This window comes from Nicotiana tabacum, chromosome 4 (genome assembly GCF_000715075.1).
Source record: "Nicotiana tabacum cultivar K326 chromosome 4, ASM71507v2, whole genome shotgun sequence".
Taxonomy (NCBI): Eukaryota; Viridiplantae; Streptophyta; class Magnoliopsida; order Solanales; family Solanaceae; genus Nicotiana; species Nicotiana tabacum.
Genome location: NC_134083.1, coordinates 52,318,167 through 52,336,274, shown reverse-complemented (window position 1 = coordinate 52,336,274; position 18,108 = coordinate 52,318,167). Strand labels below are relative to the sequence as shown.

At 35.8% G+C, this 18,108-nt stretch overlaps 1 protein-coding gene across 1 annotated transcript; it reads right to left on the bottom strand.

The window, feature by feature from the left end:
- Nucleotides 1-14,085: 14,085 nt before the first annotated feature.
- Nucleotides 14,086-16,218, bottom strand: LOC107767585 (uncharacterized). Its single transcript, XM_016586633.2, has one exon. It carries the CDS (start codon nucleotides 16,079-16,081, stop codon nucleotides 14,396-14,398), a length of 1,686 nt encoding a protein of 561 aa, XP_016442119.1. The 5' UTR covers nucleotides 16,082-16,218; the 3' UTR covers nucleotides 14,086-14,395.
- Between the last annotated feature and the right edge of the window lie 1,890 nt (nucleotides 16,219-18,108).

Below are 18,108 nucleotides of genomic sequence, written 5' to 3'. Positions count from 1 at the left end.
GAGTGCCCGAGTCCTACATGTCGAACACCCCTAAGCATGTGTCTAAGATATAAACATGACTTAAGGGTAGGTCATGAATAACATCTGTCATTAAATTGCTGAATCACGTGAATAACATACGTGAGGAAAACATGTCCAAAAGACATATACATATATATATATATATATATATATATATATATATATATATATATATATATATATATATATATATACATGCGAAATACGGTAGGGCAAGCCGACAAGGCTGCTATACATAACTATCTATCAGACAAGGCCACATATTATCCAACTATACATGACTGTTTACAGACCTCTAATAGAGTGTACAACTGTATGAAGGACGGGACTGGGCCCCGTCGTACCCATATCTACATACAAAAATAGCGTGCCAAAACTAATAACAGCTCCGGATCAAGTGGAGCACACCAACTCTCACTGATCAAGGATCCTAAAAAGGGGGACCGTCAGCCTGTTTACCTGTACATGCGGGCATGAAACGCAGGCACCGAGAAATAGGGGCGTCAGTATGAATAATGTACCGAGTATGTAAGGCATGAAAATCAGTACATAAAAGACATAAATGAAACATGGAGTAAAGGAATCCGCCCATAAGTCTAAATAACTTTGTGAATCCTGAAATGTTTATAAAGTCATGCATGTGCATATAAATGTCGTATCATGCATAGGTATATGTGTACATAACATCATCAAGTCTCTGAGGGCATCCCGTCATATCATCTAGGCCTCTGTGGGCGAAATCATCAACGTATACAAACTGATCAGGTGGTGGTGCATATATAACATCGTAACCTTTTCCCATATACCATATACATATAATATATGCGTATATAACGCCATCTGGTCAAGGGTTAATGTACATGTATAAATGAATAAAATGCATAAGATTTCTCGGAATATTATAAGATCAATATGTCTTCGGATAAACTTTATCAATTACGTATTTTTCTGAGACCCATGAACAAAAGATATAATAATAAGACACATGGGAATTTAAGAACATAGGCACCCCTAGTGCTTCTACGAATAGAGATATTTATGAAAGTTGTGTGTTTGCTTGTTTCGTTTGTATCATATGAATCATGCCAAAAGGAAATAAGGGATAGCCTTAACATACCTGAGCTGATTATCTTGACAATCCCTCTAACACACGTTAATGGTGACAAAAGACGTAACAGTGAGATCAAAGTAGGAAAATATTTGTATGATATTCTTGAGAAAGGTTATACCGGCTCCCTTAGAATTGTAAGTCACGTTGCACATTGTAGGGGTTCATAAGATTTTTTGTTGAAGCTACATCCATTACTTTGTAGAGATATCCATCCATTGCACATTGTAGGGGTTCATGAGAATTGTAAGTCATGTTGAAGCTACTCTTATCATAGTGGTTGTGGGGACCACTTGATAAGGATTAATTTGCCAACATCCCCTAAATATGCCACCTATCCACCTAGCCAAAGAGTCGCCATTTAGGTTTTTGATCCATTTTTCACTTGCTGCCACGTGGGGGTAGTGTTTCCCCCCAATATTTATCCACAAATTTCTAATTACCTTGTTAATCACCCACTAAAAATTAATAATTAATCAAGTATCCACATAATTAAGAATTATCTCAAATTACTTAAAATACTAATCACTTTTAATATACTTTATATACCTTACAATCATGGTCGTGTGGTACCTTGTATGGCATTAGTCCATAAATATCAGGTATTATAGCTTGGACTGTATTTTATTATAAATTGACAAACTTCAACGAATACTCATTCTTTGATTTGTTTACCCTCTAATCTTTACGGCACTCACTTATCACTTGTTACAAAAAACACAAATACTTATATCCTCAAAAATAACCTGATTCCTGAGCATACGTCGATTAACTTATACCAAAAATTTAACGTACGAAATGCAGGATGTAACAGTATGAACCTCCATTTCCATAGCAAGCAAACATTGTTATTCTCACAATCCTAAACTATTTTTAGAATATATTCAAACCCAAGTCACAAATCAAAGGAAAAAATTGACTATACATCATACTAACAAAAAGAGGCACACATACTTTCAAATGTGGAGTGAAAAGTAGAAACTTTGGCGAGAAAATCAAAGAAACCCAGTAGCTTTTAGCTCCTCCACAGTCGGCTCTAATTTACCCTAAAGCAAGATGTTCTAGAACTTAGCAGCACATCAACGGAGAACCCAATCTACTCCCTAAATCAAGCTCAAGCACTCACAATTGTCTAAGCATTGATGTGTCACGACCCCAAATTTCCTCTGTAGGATATCGTGATGGCACCTAGTCTCTAAGACTAGGTAAGCCTATCAATTATACGGAACAACGGAATCTAAAACTGAAACTCAAATCTCAGCATATGAAATAAATAAATAAAAATTGCAATTCAAAATGGTTACAATTCCCAAAATCCGGTAGAAATAAGTCACATGCTTCAAAGAGAAATACTAAGCATCTCTATACATCAGAGTCTAAAGAGAATAAGGAAACAACATAATAAGGATAGAAGGGGACTCCGAGGTCTGTGGACGCTGGCAGATATACCTTGAAGTCTCCGCGTACGGCTAGCTCACTGATACCTGGTCTGATAGGAAGTACTTGGATCTGCACAAAAAGATGTGCAGAAGAGTAGTATGAGTACACCACAACGGTACCCAGTAAGTCACAAGCCTAATCTCGGTAGAGTAGTGACGAGGTCAGGTCAGGCCCTTCTGGAAATTATAAAAGACACGGCGAAAAAGTTTAACAATAAAATAATAATAATGACAATAGGAATGAATCAAGGATTATGTCAAAATTTAACTACACAGAATAAGGGCAAATAATACCTTATGGAAGAAAAATAAAAATTTACATATTTAGGGAAAATACAAAACAATCAAGACAAGTACACCAATGAGAAAATATCAACAATGGCACTCCCGAGGTACCGCCTCGTAATCCCAAATCATAAATAAATTCACAATATTTCTTTTCCTTATATCACCGCGGGAGCCTTCACATTTAGCTTAAAAGAAATTATTTTTCCCGAAATAGCATCCCGCGTTTTAGCCACCCTTAGCACACCGCATGGCTTCTAGTAGTTTCCATACTAGTAATGCGTATCAAGCCCACCTTATCTCACCGCATGCGTTTCAAATCCAAACTTTATACCACCGCATACGTATCAATATCACAATTCGCACCTCAAGTGCCCAATTATTTTCACTTGCCAAATAAATCAACAACAACAATATTTTCCACAATAAGGAGCTCACGGCACAATTACAATGTATACAAAAATCTCAACAAAGTATTTGGGAGTGAATAACTCAACAAAAATAATATTTTACAAATTTAACACTTTACCTCAATACCAAATTTTAAATGTCAAATACTTCATATTAATAATAACTCAATTAAGAAATTTAACTTTTAAATAATGAGCACAGAATATAAAAAATAAAGCTTCAACTAAACAGGTAAAGCGATTAGCAGGTAAAAAGTTAAGGCAAATTCAAAATAAACAAATAGACCAATGATGATGAATATAACAGGATAAAATAATTTAATTAATATGTAACATATATCTACACAATTTAAAACTAGAATTTTCTATAACAATACCAATCCTAAGGAAAAATTTCTCCCACAAGGTTAGACAAGTCACTTACCTCAAACAGTGTAATTCATTTTTTCCGTTATGCCTTTGCCACGCGAATTGGCCCCTAAAAGCCTTGTATCTAGTCACAATTAATTTGATTAAGTTAATACATATTATTGAAATTAATTTCATATGAAAATACTAATTTTCCAACAAAATCCGAAATTTAACTCAAAAATCGTCCGTGGGACCCACGTCTTGGAACTCGACAAAAGTTATAAAATATGAACTCCCATTCAATCACGAGTCCAACCATACCAATTTTACCAAATTCCGACATCAACTCAACCCTCAAATCTTCAAATTTAATCATGAGAGTTTTCAAACTTTTTCAACTTAAATCACCAATTAAATATTAAAAACAACTATAGATTCGGGTAATTTGACCAAAATTGAGTTAAGAATACTTACCCTGTTGTTTTTCTTAAAAAACTCTCGAAAATCGCCTCTCCCCGAGCTCCAAATCGGTAAAAATCAGAACTTAAACATTATGTCGAGGCATTTCTTCTATGCGATCGTGGACCAAGTCCCGCGATCGCGAAACACAAAATTTTCCACTGCCAAAATAACTCTGTGCAATCGCGAAGCACAGTCTCCGCAAACCTACGCGATCGCGAAGAATAAAACTCGTGGCCCAGCTCTACCTTCTTTCCTCTTCGCGAACACGGCCTAGCCCACGCGTTCGCGATGCACAGTTTTCCCCAAGCTTGCGATAGCGTAGAGTAAAAATCCTCCACTGCCCACTTAAGTCTACACGATCGCGGACCTTCTCATGCGATCGCGTAGAAGGAAACCAAACCTGTGCACCAGAAAACTTCAGCAAAACATTAAGTTCAAAATTTGTTCGTTAACCATCCAAAACTCACCCAGACCCCCACGACCTCAATTAAATACACCAACAAGTCCTAAAATATCATACGAACTTAGTCAAAGCCTCAAATCACATCAAACAATGCTAAAAATATGAATCATACCCCAATTCAAGCCTAATACAAACTAACAAATTTCAAGCTTATACATTCAATGTCGAAACCTATCAAATCAAGTTCGATTGACCTCAAATTTGCACACAAGTCATAAATGACACAAAGGACCTATTCAAATTTTCATAATCGGATTCCGACCCCGATATCAAAAAGTCAAATCCCCTGTCAAACTTTCAAACCTAGATTTCTATTTTAGCCATTTCAAGCCTAATTTAACTACGGGCTTCCAAATAATTATCCGGACACACTTCTAAGTCCAAATTCACCATACGGAGCTATTGGAATCATCAAAACTCTATTCCAAGGTCGTTTACACATAAGTCAATATCCGGTCAACTATTTTAACTTAAGCTTTCAAGCTTGAGACTAAGTGTCTCAATTTATTTCGAAATCTCTCTGGGCCCGAACCGACTACCCCGGCAAGTCACATGACAGCTATAAAGTCCCAAATAAAAAGTAAATGGGAGAACGGGGCTACAACTCTCAAAACAACCGGTTGGGTCGTTACATGATGGGATTGAAGTGGTGAGAAACCCTAGATTTTTTCTATGTTATCGACCAAATGAAACTGATGGTCGATTTTGGAGATGGGTTAAATTTGATTGGTTAATTGTAAAGGTGGGTTTAAAAGGGTACCCGAATTATTTCCATCATGTATAGCTACATCACAAAGACTTCAATGTATCCCGCACGTGTATTCACGATACAAAGGTTTACTAGGTTAGGGGTAATAACATCCGAAAAATTAAACATAGGGGGTAATTAAAATCACGTATAGCTAAGGTGTACGTGTATGGGTCAAAATATGTATTTAGAAAATTTAAGCCAAGATAGTACTAAGGGAAGAGTTCTCAAGTCGTCGTTTGTCGAAATGGTCCAAGAAGCAGCGAAGTTTGTGGACGAAGAGTTAACGAGAGCTGTAGTCGAGATGTCAACAAGGGTCGAGGTCGAGTACCGTTGACAGGGATGTAACTGCTTGTTTTCAAGATAGGATATTAAAGAGAACATTCTAGTGAATATTCTCTACACTTGCACTATTAGGGTTTCTTAGGAACATGTCCCATATAAAGAGAAAATGAGACAATGATAGGGGGCATGTGATATTCGTTTGTAAAGAACACACTTTGACTTAAAGATTCGGCTCTCACTTGCTAAGATACAAACATCATCTTTTCACTGAGATTCTTGTTCATACTTTTCCACTTGATCCGAGAATAACTTAAATATTCAAGGGATTGTATATCATTCATCATTGTCAGGAAGAACATCTACTCATTCCATCTTTTCTTGTCTATTTACTTAAATGTCATTTATTGCTATTCATTGTTATTAAATGCAATACTATTATTTCTGATTTGTGGAATATTTACTACACATCACTATTACTAACCGATCGACCGCACTTGCGTAGTATATATTGCTTCTTTAAGAAACTCATCTAAGCTTATTATTATTAGCTAAGATTAACTCTTATTTACATAAATTTAATTATTTGAACCAAGATCTATATTTTTTGGTCAAACAGTACGCTCGATTAAAAAGGGTAAGTTTAGGGGGGGGTTTAACTATCCTTCCAATACTACAAGAACTCAAAGGCTGTAACCGTAATGGCCAGACTTAAAATTACAAATGGAAGATTGTGCAATTAATAGGAGATCTGGTTAAGTGATCATGATTACAAAGGAATAATCTACTTGATGCTCCATAAATCATATACTACTATTAATTATAATTTAGTAGGGGTGTCAATGGATATTTAAAAATCGACTAAATCGACCGAATTGTACCGTATCGAACAAATTTTTAGGTTTCTTTGAATAAAACTATAGGTTTTTATATAAATCTATAATCGTACCGATTGTTAGGGTAGATTTTTTATTTTATGAAAATAAACCGAAAAAATACCGAACCGTACCGAATAAATTTACAATGTGAAAAATATATTTATATATTACGTTTAAAAATAATAAAGCATTAAATTTTTTTTGGGGAATTGGAATTATGAAATAGTTACAAGCCAACAAGTAATTAAACTCAAATCCTAATTCTTAAACCTATTATGATACTTCTATTGAAACTAAATTATTTTCAGCATATTCACTAGTAAGACACAAGGTATTGTAGCGATTATGAGTAGCAAACTACAATGTATTGAATATGTTTAATTTTGTATGATTTAAATTTATCGTTTTGAATATTTAATCTTCTATAGACTTTATTCTTGAATCACAGCTTGGTTAATATGCTTCCACTCGTGTGATTTATATTTCTTTTGTATTTACTTAGTTTCTTTTACGCTGATGTAGAATAGTTGATGGATCTATACTCTAGCCATCTTTTATACTTTCTTAATTCATCACCTTTTAAACTATAAAGATATCAAGAGAGTTTTGCTAAGTCTTATAAAAGTACGTATGTTATTGCATTCTACTTCTACTAGTGATTTTTATATGACATTTAAAAAATATTACCGAATGTTTACCGAACCGTACCGATACCGAAGAGAAACCGATATGATTGGGACGGTTTCGAAAAGTCTAATTTTGGTTATACATAATTGAATAACCGAAAAATTAGTATGGTATAAATTTTATAAAATAACCGGTCGAACTGAACCATTGACATCCCTATAATTTAGTATAGTGTCACGACCCAAAATTTATTAAAGGTCGTGATGGCGTCGGACACCGCTGTCAGGCAAGCCAACAATAAATACTTAATTTGGTTCTCGTTTTAATATTTTGAAATCATATTTTCCTTGCATTAAATAGTAAAAGATGAAATTTACAAAGTAAATGATAATATTTTTAACAAATTCAATACAAAACAACTCAAAATCACCCCAAAATCCGGTGTCACAAGTGCATGAGCATCAACTAGGAATGTAAAATAAAATACAACATCTGTCCGGAATACAAATTTGGACAGGAGAAATATAAATACTCTGAAGGAGACTCTGCCGGTTGCGGGTCGTAATGTGGAATACATGTCACGTAAGTCCCCGCATGCATACACGCCTCTGCTCTCACAAGGTCACTAGTCACATATGTACCTGCACAAAAATGTGCAGCAAGTGCAGCATGAGTACGTAATCAACGTGTACCCAGTAAGTATCTAGCCTAACCCCGGAGGAGTGGTGACGAGGGGTCGACATAGACACTCACTAGTGGTCCAATAACATCAGTACAGTAAAGAGATAAGTAAATATGAGGCAGAGTAAATAAATGAGGTAAATAAGTATAAATCACATGGTACAAATTCCCCCTCTTTACGAGGAACTCAAGCTCTCTATTAGAAATTTCATCCTTAACCGGAGCATATATATATATATATATATATATATATATATATATATATATATATATATATATATATATATATATATATATATATATATATATATAGAGAGAGAGAGAGAGAGAGAGAGAGAGAGAGAGAGAGAGAGAGAGAGAGAGAGAGAGAGAGAGAGAGAGAGAGAGAGAGAGAGAGAGAGAGAGAGAGAGAAAAACTCACAGATAAAGTAAGAAGCTTTGACGAGTCCTTGACCCCACTCACGAATAAACGTGTGAGTTATAATTTCTTTAACAAAAAACCTTTCAATGAAACATATATACCACGAAAATATGTCGTAAGAGGAGTAAAATTATTCGGTGACTAATCATGAACTCGAGAAGTATCTATAATAGCAAGTCTAATCTCAAGTAGTAATGTAAAACAGAGGAATTTAATAGACGAGAGACTGCTCAAATAGTACAGCTATAGTATGATGTGAACCTAAGCCTACCCGGACAATAACATGAATGTAGCTGTATACGGGCTCTCATCACCTCGCGCGTACGTAGCACCCACAACAAGTAGCACACATCAATATACGACACCTAGGGGTAATTTCCCCCTCACAGAGTTAGAGAGGAGACTTACCTCGCTCCGAAATTCTATAACCGGCTCCAAAGCCACTCTAACACCTCAAACAGATGCCCATCGCTCCAAAACTAGGCAAATAAGATGCAACCCAATCTAAATATACTCATAATTAATCAATTTATAACAATTTCCAACTTCGCTCGCAAAATTGATAAAGCAACCCTCGGGCCCACGTGCCTGGATTCCGAAAATTTTTGAAGACAAACACTACCCATAGCACTACAAACTCAAATATATAATTTATTCTCAATTTCATGCTCAAATTCATGATCAAAATTCAAGAATACCAATTTCTAGATTTTTCTTCAAAATCCCAAATTTCTACAAATTTTCATGCTTGAATCCATGTATAAATCTTGTATTTAACTCACAATACGCGAGAATCACTTACCTCGACATAAATGATGAAAATGACACTCCAAAATTGCTCCAAAATCGGCCCCATGGACGAAATAAAGTGGAATTGATCCAACCCCTTTGCTTAAAAAGAACATTGCCCAGCCCGACTACCGCACATGCGGCCGCTTCACCGCATTTGCAGTCTCGCAGGTGCGGCCAAAACCTCGCACCTGCGTATACCCTCTTCCTAGCACAGCACCGCACCTGTGATGCCAAACGTGCCCCTGCGGTCTCGCACATGCGGAGACCTTCCCCTTCTGCAACTCCAGATGCTAGCTCGCATTCCGCTTCTGCGGAGCTTTCCTCGCATCTGCGGACGCGCAGATGCGGAAACATCCTCGCATCTGCGACCACCCTAGCTCTGTCCAAATGTCTCTTCTGCGACCACATCGCCGTACCTGCGAGCTCGCACCTGCGGGCCTTTTCACGCAGGTGCGATTGCACCAGATATCGGCTGCCTCAGCACTTCTTCCAAGTCCAAACTCGATCCGTTAACCATCCGAAATCTACCCGAGACCCTCGGTACCTCAACCAAATATACCGACACGTCCCAAAACATATTACGAACTTAGTTGAGGCCTCAAATCACACCAAACAACATCGAAACTACGAATCACCCTACAATTCAAACTTAATGAACTTTAAAATTTTAAACTTCTATCTTCGATGCCAAAACCTATCAAATCACGTCCGATTGACCTCAAATTTTGTACACAAGTCATAATTGACATTACGGACCTATTCCAACTTCCGGAATCGGAATTCGACCCCGATATCAAAAAGTCCACTCCCGGTCAAACTTCTCAAAAATTATCCAAATTCCAACTTTCGCCAAATGACCTACGGACCTCCAAATCCACATCCGGACGCGCTCCCAATACTAAAATTACCATGCGGAGCTATTCCCAAGCTCGAAATCCCAAACGGACATTGATAACCTTGAAATGCACTTCAACTCAAATTTATGAAATTCTTCCAAAATGCCAACTTCCATAATAGGCGCCGAAATGCTCTCGGGTAATCCAAAACCCGATCCGGACATATGCCCAAGTCCAAAATCATCATACGGACCTGTTGAAACTTCAAATCCCGATTCCGAGGACGTTTACTCAAAAATCACACTTTAGTCCATTCCTCCAACTTAAGGCTTCCGAAATTTGAATTTTCTTTTCAAATCACCTCCGAACTTCTCGAAATTAAATTCCGAGCACGCGTACAAGTCATAATACCTGAAGTGAAACTGCTAAGGATCTCAAACCGCTGAACGGCGCGATAAAGCTCAAAACGACCGATCGGGTCGTTACATATAAGGTATATTTCTACTAGTTGGTTACTGGGGAACGATCTCTCTTGGCCTTTAATTTGCTGCGCTGTTCAAAAGAAACACTAATTCTGCAAAGCTTCCATTAAGTAATATTAAGCTTGAAAATCAATGTGCCATGTGCTTTCTCTCTTCTTTTGTTTTCAAGTTTAGCACATAAAGAGAAGTTAAACAATCACTCTATATGGCGTGGTCATGACTTACGTAGACCTCCATATGCCGATTTCGAGATATATAAAACTATGTTGATTTAGGATGATAATAAATACAAAAGGTGGTAAACCTAAAATCACTTGAGAAAATTGTTTCAAAATACTTAAATTTTAATTTTCGATAGCTATTTGTATATTCACATATGAATAAGATAAGATTTAGAGAAAATTGTTTTCGAGAATTCTTAATTATTACTATTTGTATTGGAATATATTAGACTTGAGTAGGGTTGATATATAGGAGACAAATGATCAATATAATCTGAGACCCTGACCCCCATCGAATTTGATGCATTGATGGACTTATTGATACAATAAGAGAAGTATTACCAAACATAACAAGCGTTGATCAGTGTACATTCTTTGTGTGGTTTGAAAGTTATTATACAGTGAAAGGTTTATTCAATATGCATATAGTGCTCACTCAAAGGGTATAGGCTGTGACGGAAACTGTAGCGGCTGCGGGTTTTACTGAGATTCAAAAAAAAGTGTTAATATTACTTGATAAAGTCCGCATGCATGAAAAAGCATAAACGGCCACATTTGTCTTTGTTCTATAAATCCCACGGACACATGTGAACGTCTCCACAATAATTTTCACCCAATCTACAAGCTCTTCTCTCTTTAATTATTTAAGAATTTTATAATGTGGGACTCGAACTAGCAACTGAAAGTGACTTAGTCTCTATAAGTGAGATATTTACACGCATAGGCTCTAAAAAACTATCTTTTCTCAAATATTCACAAATTGTCTAAAAGTTATCAATGTTAGGGGGACTTATTCATTTTGGAATTAAGCTAAAGTATTAAAGTTGACACGTAACAAGTTGATTCCGCAGAAGAAAAGGCTTGAAGTAGGATATATCATTTATACCCGCAACTCAATATGTTTGCATAATAAGGGCAATAAACCAAATTAAAAAAGGAACAAAAATTACAGAATTCTCCAACCAGTAAATATGGAGATATTGTGTAAAATGCGCCAACGTGAATATAGCATAAGTATTCTGGCAACTAGTTGAGATTAATAGACAGCACAATCTCTATATATCCATTCTTGGCCATGGCGAGCAGCAGACATTTACTTGCATATGTTTGTATTGATATAAGAAGATTATGATAGATATGGGAAGAAATGTAGAAAGATAGATAGATTGATTGTTTGGGTAACTACCAGCAGGAAAATGAGTTTTTAGATAATGCATAAGACAAATGCACATGGTTCTACTCTTCCAAATCAAATATTATGGCCTACTACCAGCCACTATATAGCTAGTATCCCAAAACCTGACTAAACTACAAACTTAATCAATAACCTTATCCCTAATTGATATTCCTAGGGAGAAGTAATTTTATGAAAAGAAACTGATTTTTTTCTTCTACATTCACCATTACTACTGGGATTCATATAGACTGAAAAGGTATGACTTATAGATTATAATATAAGTCCATATATAGTTCCAAACTTATAGATCTTTTCTTACCATCTGCCTAGACGGTATACAGAAGTTTTTGATTCATTGTTAGTGTGAGAGAGCTGTGTGAAATAATCAAGGTGTACGCAAATTATTATAATTATCAAAAAAATTATAACAGTGATCCATTGATCATAAGTTTTTCAATATCGTGTTTGGGTTTTCTTGATCTTTTCATTTCTACTTGTGCTGGTACAAGGCAATAGTTACATAGTGAATTTTGTTTTTTTATAAGATAAAATTTGATAGTTACCTAGTGAAATAGTTGATTGGTGCACACAATGATACGAATACCTGCACTATAAAAAAATATTATATCACTGATCATAGGATTTTCAAAGATTATAGTGTGGTGAAAAAGAATAATGAATAAAGGAAAAAGAAAGCTAAAACACGACATTGAAATAGTTAAAAATTAATAAATGTAATAAAAAAAAAGGACTATTAAATAATAGTAGCAGTTGTTAAGTAGAGGACAAGGAAAAACATCAATACATTATTGGTCAATTCAATGATACCCTCTTTTCTTAGCAATTTCCTTTCTTAGTCTAACGAAAATGAAATGGAGGAGGATTTGGGTATTGATGTTCAGACGAAGAGGCCCACAGCTCATAACTAGCCTCAAAACAGACACTCTAACCACAAGCTAACATCATCGAATCTCATTGTCACAAGTATTGTAACAATTTGAAAATCCCATTTCTTTTCGTCTATTCTCCGCTGACTTTCATTTTTTTAGGCGTAGTTACAATTATAACACAAATACATATGTAGTTTTATAAGATAACTCTCTCTCTCTCTCTCACACACACACGCGCACACACACACATATATATATATATATATATATATATATATATATATATATATATATATATATATCAATGGTAGCAATAGAAACCTCAACGATGGTAGGCTCGTCCCTCTATCATTCTCTACTTAAATAAAAGGTTTTTGTTTGCCACAATGATCGAATGCGTGATATGCACTTTGCGAGCTGAGACTTTTGATGTGGTTGGAACCAATTAGGATTTGGTATATTTCCGTATTCCTATATTGATTAAAGAATGCGATTAGGTAAAGCTGCCCTAAGTTGAATATATCAGCAAAAGCCAGTGATTATTACAGTTGATGGTCACGGCAGTGGTTAAAAACATATGGAGGAGGCTGTACCAGAGAAGCGAGTGACAGCGTTGGCTTTGGTCCTTAACTGTGATGGATATTTTCCAACTTCCAAAAATTGAAGATATTTCCTCCTCAGGCTTTAATCATAACTTCCATTAATTGGGAAGAAGATATAAAAGTCACAAACAGATTCTCATCTCCCACGTTTTTCTGCATTCTGAGTGTAACTAACAAAAGAGATTCTCTTCTGTAGTTCACAAATGCCAGTGATTTGTCAAGATGAATAATTGAAGTATTAGATGATGAAAAAATAAATCTCCAATCGTTAAATTTAAGCCAATGTGGAACTTCCCGAGGTGAATTTGGATTTAGTCGGGCTCAATGCGGGTATCGGACACCGGGTGAAAAACAAAAAAAAAAAGTCTAAACTTTATATCCCATTCCTCAAGGCTATCCGGCCAAAACCTTTCCAATTGAAAAGTAAAATGAAAGAGGGATTCGAATAGAAACACAACTTCAACACCTTTCAATAGAGTCAAAATTGCTGAAGTCGCCTAGCAAATTCAATAGTGACTTTACTGTAATAAACAAATGGGTGAATAGTAGTACAATTTAGGACAAGGATTATAGCAGTAGTGCAAAATTTGGCTGCAGTTTCCCTTATTCACAAGAAGAACAATGATAATCATTAATCATAATAAATTCGTATGGACAACGATTGAAGCTCTTGAATTATAAACTCCATGCCAAAAGACTTATTACGAGGCGAACAAAGATTATCATAATAAATTCATATGGTCCATGATTCAATCAAAATATGATCATTTTCTGACACCAATCACCTATATTGAGTTCCTCAAAAATACACGTATAATTACATCATACATGAGCTATGAAATATCATGGCACCAACAGCTTCACATTAAGGGAACAAATTCTCAATAAATGTCACAACAAAGCAAAAACTCAAAGAGAAGACATCTTCACTTAATTTATTGTGTTCTTGGTAGAAAAACAAGAAAACACCTACTATCAAGTTAGGTCAACAAACCAAAGATATTACATAAAAGTTTTCTCCAGTAGCATCTAGTCTACTAACCACCATTTAGTTTTTTCTACCACTAACTTATAACCACAATCTATATGAACATAATCAAGAGAAAGAAAAAAAAGCCTTTAAAATTACAAATCGTAAATTTAATTTAGATTAAAAAGAACTCAACTTTATTATACATACAGATTGATTGTAATTGCATCCCTTGTGATTTACTGTTGCTCAATGTCTGGTAAAAACACCCCATAATTTACCCCGACCAAGACAATCCAAGAGCTTTTTTGCACCTTCAATCTCCATTTCAGCTAACTTCTGCAAATGCACACAAGCTCCTGAATCCACCATTTGTTTGCGGCACTTTTTGGAATACACAAGCGAAGCCAATAATGAAACAGGGTACCTTTTGTCCAAATTTTGTACAACTGGATCTAATAGCTGAACTGCACTCACAATACCTCTTTCTTCCTTCCTAAAAATCTTCCTATTTCCAGCATATACCATTAAATTCGTCAGTGCTCTTGCAGCTGCTTCTCTCTCTTCTACAGCTTTACCTTCGATCATTCTCACTAATAGTGAAATACACCCGATTTCACCTAAATCTTTTCGGGTTTTAGTACTGTATCCCAAATCGTAAATTGCTTTAGCTGCAGCAATTCTCACACCTAAAACTCCACAATTCAGTACCCCAACAATCCGAGGTAAAAATTCATTCTCCACAATTACCTCAGCTACTGATGAACACGTAGCTAAAGTTCTCAACATAAGAACAGGGGCCTCTAGACTCTGAACTGAAGGAGCAGAATCCCAGAAATTTTTTATGCTTTCAATTCCACCTTCCCTACCCACCAAGAGTTTCATGTTGTTGTCTCTTGAAATCAAATTACACAAACACGAAATTGCATTTTCTTGGGCTAATGCTGTACCCGAAGTGGATAACCTTAAAAGGATCATTATAGCGTTTTCTTCCAAGAAATTCTCTTTAATTTCAGGGAAAACGGCTAAATTTTTTAGCACGGAAGCTGCCATAGCTTGAGAATTGGGTGTTCCTGTTTGGCAAATTTCCAATAAAGATGAAATTCCTCCTCTTGACCCAATTGCCCTTGCATTTTCCTTTGTATGGCCCAATGCTTGTAAAGCTACGCATGAATTCTCCTTCCCTAAAACGCTACCAGATTCGAGAACTCTGAGGAGATTATTGAGAAGGCCTAAGCCTTCGGCGATCAAAACATGTTTGCTGGAATCAACGGTGGAGATTTTAGCAATGGCAGTGACTGTTTTCTCCTTGATCTCAGGTGAAGAGCTGGAATCGAGTAAGCGCACGAGCACCGGAACGATTCCCTGAGCTACTGCAATTAATACATTTTTGTCGTCTTCTTGTAAAAGCCCAAGCAACGAGTCTAACACCGAGTTTTTCGACTCCGTGGTCCCGATCTGAAGCCGAGTTATCAGATTCCTCGATTCGGCCCGAATACTCTCCCGCTTTGAGGTTGTTGTTGACGAAACGGCACCGTTTTCATGGAGGACCCCACTCTTAATCAGAACCTCTAAATCCCTAACATGGTTATCGAGTTTTGCTGAAACTGAGTCGATGTCATTCTGGGTTTTGAGCTTGCCGTCAGGTGGGTTAGCGGAATGGCAAATGGAGGAGAGAGAAAGCGCGTCGGAGAGAGTGGTGGAGAGAGAGAGAAGGAGGTCGTTGTAGAGAGGGTTGTTTGAAGCGTTAATGGAAGCAGTGGAGAGGTCAGAGAGGTGAGATTGGAGTGTTGAGAGTTTGGTTCTGATTAGGGACCATTTGCCTTTGAAGCTTTGAATGTGGGGAATGGAATCGAGAATAGATTGAAGGAGCTGGGAATTAGAGTGAATAATGGGATTAGTGGGTTCAATGGGATCGTTTTCAGGTACTTTCATGGCGGCTTTTTTTTTGCACAGAGAGAGAGAGAGAGAGAGAGAGAGAGAGAGAGAGAGAGAGAGAGTGGTTTAGGGTATTAGGGGAGGGAGGAAAGCGATGATGAGTAAGCAGTGTTGGGCGACAGAGGTAACACGAAAAAGAATTAGTATTACGAAAATAATGGGAAAATAATGTAATGTTGCGGCGTCAACTGCGGACCCAGTTTCAAGTGCGTGCTTTTCACATTCCCATCTGTTAACTTCGACGATATTTCGTTGGATGAACTTGGTTTGTAATTTTGTCACACTAATGGATTCCTACAGTTAGCCCTCAGTTGCGTTGACTGAATTATTATTTTTTTTAAATAAAAAATCACTTAATTATGTCTATAACACTCGAAACTAACTCAACTAGATTTTTCAAACTTTTGATTGCCAATTACCTATTTTACCTTCTAAATTATCAATATTTATCTTCTTTTTATTTATTTTTTAATTTATATTATGTACTTACCTATATAAATAAATAAATTTTATTTATAAATTAAAAAAATAAAAATAGTATTTAAGTATATATAATGTTGGAATAATAAAATATTGAGCATCGTAAAAAAAATTAATTAGAATAATTTGTTCGTAATAATAATTTTGATATTAACAACAAAAACTCAAAAAATTATTTACACAAATGAGAATGAAAGAAAATCAAAGTTTTATAATATATATTCCATGCACGTAATATAAAAGATAATTATTTAAAATAGAGGCATTTTTATGATATACATTATATATATTCTTGAATATTATGCTCAGTTATATTATTATTCTAATATTATATATGCTAGAAAACTATTTTTTTTATTTTTAAATTAAATTTATTTGTTCTATAGGTAAGTTCATAATATATATTAAAAAGATTAAAAAATCATAATATATAAAAAGGTGATAAATAGAAGAAGATAAAAGCTGATAATTTAGATTGTAAAATAGGTATTTGACAATCAAAAGTTTGTGAAATTTGGTTGAGTGACTATCTGAGTGTTATAGGCATAGTTAAGTGATTTTTCTGTTACAAACAAAAGAAAAATGACTTTATTAGATAGTTTCGGATAGTTGAATGGTCATTTAAGTAATATATCAATAATTTTATCGATCAATTTATTTATATCTTAATTATTTATTATTTTGTTAGGTATTTGCTACTTCCCTTTGGTAAATCTTTCAAGGTCTAGAGTTAGATTAATAAGAAGATTCACATATTATTTTTTGGTTCTATTGACCACTTTATGCAAAGCTCATCCCACTTTATTAACCAAAGAGTTGTACCCTTGAATGCCATTTTGTTCTTCCTTTTCATAAAAGCGTCATAATAAGAAAAGTATTATTGATAACACCGATACATAAGCTAGGCAACTAACCTCACGTCACTTAGAATTTGCTAGGGTAGTTAACCACTCTAGAGACTCTCGGAAGAGAGGAGGAGGAAATGGGCATTCCGAAGTTATCTCCTTCCCTATTCTATAGCGAATTTAGATAAGATATTCCCTATTTCGTTGTCGTTCCGGTTAAAAAACACACACGCTCAGTCGCACACGAATCCAAATCATATCTTAGAATCTAACCACAATAAATCATGAATTTCTTCACAAAATCGAATAGTAAATTTTCAAAATGTTGTATACGTATTTTGATAAGGAAGAAGAAGAGGTTTGACGGGATCAATTGTGGATCAAGTGAGAAGTTTTGACTAAGAAAAATGTGCAGTAGTTGGAGGGACGGCTGACGGCTATGGGAGCCTGGAAGAGTAGTGGGGATGCTAGCGTTATGTGGACGGCGACGGCGGACTCTATAAGGGAGGCGGCAAGAGAGGTGTTAGGGGTCTCGAAGGGTTACTCTGGCGGGCACCGAGGCGACCGGTGGTGGAATGACATGATCCAAAGTAAAGTGGAAGCAAAGAAAGCGGCATACCTTAAGTAAGTGGAGAGCACCGACGATGAGTAGAGGAGAGTGGACAAAAAAAGATATAAGGAAACTAGGAAGGAGGCGAA

Coding starts and splice junctions, on each gene's coding strand:
- LOC107767585 (XM_016586633.2), bottom strand. CDS start 16,081: ATGAAAGTACCTGAAAACGATCCCATTGAACCCACTAATCCCATTATT.